Source organism: Nematolebias whitei, chromosome 8 (genome assembly GCF_014905685.2).
Source record: "Nematolebias whitei isolate Nwh7 chromosome 8, NemWhi1, whole genome shotgun sequence".
Classification (NCBI taxonomy): Eukaryota; Metazoa; Chordata; class Actinopteri; order Cyprinodontiformes; family Rivulidae; genus Nematolebias; species Nematolebias whitei.
This window is the reverse complement of record NC_056505.1, coordinates 37,865,833-37,869,362: the sequence shown is the minus strand read 5'-3', so window position 1 is coordinate 37,869,362 and position 3,530 is coordinate 37,865,833. Positions and strand designations below refer to the sequence as shown.

At 37.9% G+C, this 3,530-nt stretch overlaps 1 protein-coding gene across 1 annotated transcript; it reads right to left on the bottom strand.

Moving 5' to 3' along the window:
- Positions 1 to 1,532: 1,532 nt before the first annotated feature.
- On the bottom strand, positions 1,533 to 2,459 carry LOC119413554 (immediate early response 3-interacting protein 1). Its single transcript, XM_037680609.1, has 3 exons — positions 2,333 to 2,459; positions 1,929 to 2,030; positions 1,533 to 1,848 (listed from the first exon to the last, which is right to left on the bottom strand). The coding sequence occupies exons 1-3, from the start codon at positions 2,421 to 2,423 to the stop codon at positions 1,793 to 1,795; spliced, it is 249 nt and encodes an 82-aa protein (XP_037536537.1). The 5' UTR covers positions 2,424 to 2,459; the 3' UTR covers positions 1,533 to 1,792.
- Positions 2,460 to 3,530: the final 1,071 nt, after the last annotated feature.

Here is a 3,530-nt window from a genome sequence, read left to right as displayed (position 1 = left end):
ATGCAGGAAGAGGGCCACCTGCATCATGAAGGACCCCACTCACCCAGCACACACTTTTTTCACCGCTCCCCTCAGGAAGGAGGTTAAGGAGCATTAAGTGTAGAATCACTAGACTGAGGAACAGCTTCTACCCTGAAGCTGTTAAGACTCATGAATTTCTAATCAGCATAATCACAGAAGAAGAAAAAAATCACTGTAATGCCACTTTAATTGTTGATATGTTCTGCTGACTACCCATGCTGCTGATCTCATGCTGCTGTATTCATTCATACTCATCTGCTCACACAGACTCATGTTCATGCTGCTGTTTGGTGTATTGTTTTTTGTACTATTAGTGCTTAGCATTTTTCTTGGTTCATATCTTGGATCTTATTACTGTTTTTCTTTTACATTTTATAAAGTGCCTCTCTGCATTTAACCCATTGTACCTAGGCTACACTCAGGTGGAGCAGTGGGCAGCTACGCAAGATGCCCGGTGAGCAATTCAGGATTGGGTGTCCTGCTCAAACACCATGAGATGTGCAATGACCGGGGATCGAACCCAGGACCTTCGGGTCCTGAGTCGGCTGCCCTACCCCTGCACCATCTCGGCCCCATATTTTGGTGGATGTAACGGGGACCCCGTGTACACAGTTTCAATCCACCACGTAGCACTGATGCGAATGACAAAAGAAACCTTGACCTTGCAATTTTTTTCCACTTGTTGCATCTGGGAATAATAAAGTTGTGTGTTCGTCTGTCTCTCCTTCCTGTCCTCTCAACCAGCCGGTCAAAGCAGACGGCTGCTTGTCCTGAGCCTGGTTCTGCTGGAGGTTTCTTCCTGTTAAAAGGGAGTTTTTCTTTCCACTGTTGCCACTGTGCTTGCTCAGGATGGGAGACTGTGACGAAGTCAAGATTCAACTTGTCTGCTGGATTCCTTAGATAGAGAACTTTACTAATTGGCTTTAATGTGAATGTTCCTGTAAAGTGCCCTGAGACAACTTTGTTGTGATTTGGCGCTATATAAATAAACTGAATTGAACTGAATTAAAGTCCATCCATTAATCCGTATTGTTAATGAAAACTCGTAAGCAGTTTTCATTTTCTACTGTAAACTGAAATGTGTGGTCCTATTGTTGTTAGCGTGCAAAAGTTTTTGTCAAAAAACAAACAAAAAAAAAATTTTAGATACTGGGAACATAAAATCGTTTTTCAAGTGTTCCAAGAAACAAATATTATACTGTGATGACTTTATTTACCTACAAAGTTAAATGTAAAACAATTCTTAGTGTAAAAACGTACCCAAACGTGTTTGTTATTGATGTGATCTCAATCCCTGTTGGTTTTGGCTGTTAGATTCAGCAGAGGACCACACAACTTTTTTAGATTTTCTACCTGGATTATTGAGCATGCATCAGGATAGATTCAGCAGTTTTACGACCCTGTCTACGTTGGTGTGTTTGGGTTCAGTGTTGATCCTACTTCATGAAACACAGCACAAAAACATCTTGAAAACACTTTAATATTAAGCATCTTGACAAAAACATCCCTTTCAGGATTTATTTACATCATTTGCCAGCAAATCACTCTTTCACCAGTCAAAACTAGTATAAATATGTCAAATGTAAAAACCTGTTGAGCTAATAACATTTGATTGGAAAAAGTTCAAACTAAATTCAGCTCAGCAGATTTTAACTCTTAGAAAGACATTCGTGTTGAGGCTGATGTGTGTGTGTTTCTGGTTCTGGACCCAGGTCTTCCTGAGCAGATGGACATGTCCTGGCTGCTTGTTTGACCGGACCTCAGTCACTCTTCATCCAAACAGGAGCAGCAGCACGATGCAGACTGAGTTCACTCCTATCAGTGGCACTGCAGGGAGACACGGTTCATTTGATTTTTGTTACACATCAACACATTATTGCACATTGTTAGTTTGTGTGGACATCCACCTCTCATCACTGTCCTCACAGACCGGATCAGGGTCATCAGCTGCGTTTTGATGCCTGGTTCGTCACCAAATCCTCCAACACTTTGGTCCACTCCCCAGCCAACTAAACCCAGACAAAGAAAACCAATTATACCTGTTATAATCCATGACAATTACATTTCCGTCACCTGCGAGGTCAGTGGCACAAACGCAACATTGCTGCGATTTTAAATAAACTTAAACGTTACCGAACCCTCAATAACGCGAGTGTATTAACTTTAAATAATGATAAATCACAAACATACTCTTCCTGAAATGTTCATAGGCAGGTTAGCACAAGCTAACGACTGAGCTAGCTTAAATAACTGTTCACGAAAACGACTTATAGAGAAAAACAACTCATGGGTGATAGAGACAGCTGCATACTTTTACTGAGAAATCTTTCCTCGTGTAACACAGCCACAGCGTTAATGCACAGGATGGCTGCTTGAATTAGAGAATACAACGTAAATGCCATGGTTGTTCTCAAGAGCTAATTGTGGCTAAAGCTAATATTTACGTATGACGTAGTGTACGGAAGCCGAGGAAAGATAAACGTGTTCAAGTCGCGGATTTGCTAATCGAACACGGAAAGACATTTTCAAATGTAATATGTAGGGGTTTATGATAAATATGTGGACTAAAAAATTAAATATAAAAGCTAAGTTTTTATTTAGTATAACCCCAGACTGCAGTTTGTAAAGAAAACGATCGTGTTGAATTAAAAAAGAAAACTTTAATGCTTAAGTGTTAATACAAATGTTTTCATGCATCCACCTTTAAGATTTAAAGCATTCACAAAGGAAAATTATGTATTTAAGTTATATCTCTCCTTGCTTTTTATGAGTAACTGAATGAAAATCATATGTTTTTGTGCAAAATCTTAAATCTATAATAGCGGTCAAAAATCAAGCTTTTTCACCGTTTAAAATTTGATATTACTTCTAATACAATTTCTACATCAATAAATGTTTGTTTGTGAGTTACTGTAACCTAAACTCAACACGGTTTTCATAACAGTTGTGTTGACAAACAGCAAATGTTCTTGGCCTTTGTTTACATCTAAACTTTACATAAGTAATTCAAACTATCTCAGCACAACTCGTTTATGATATTAGCACCAACTTTTGCTTTAACACCATCTGCATTTGATTACCTATAATCACATTCTGTCAACTCTTATCCTTAACATTTTTACTCTTCTTTTTTAGAAGAACTTTATTCTTAACTTTCATCCAGGCCTCATCCATCATTCTCCCTCTGATTCTGCTTACATCCGGGGATTATTTATTATTATTTTCATTTATTATTATTATTTACAAACTGCTGCACTGTCAGAAGTGTCCTCATCAAAGTTTGAATGTAAACAAACAGCTCAAAATTGTTGGCAACAAAATATGACTGTTGATTTTGTAATTTATTACTAATGCAGTAGATGTTTGGTAATGAATGATGCGTGATAATTTTTTTCATAGATATGTATATATATATAAAAGCACACACACACACACACACACAAATAAGTTATTTTGGAATACCACTGTTCCAGTTTACAGGAAACTGGGAGAAAAACTTTATGTTTTAG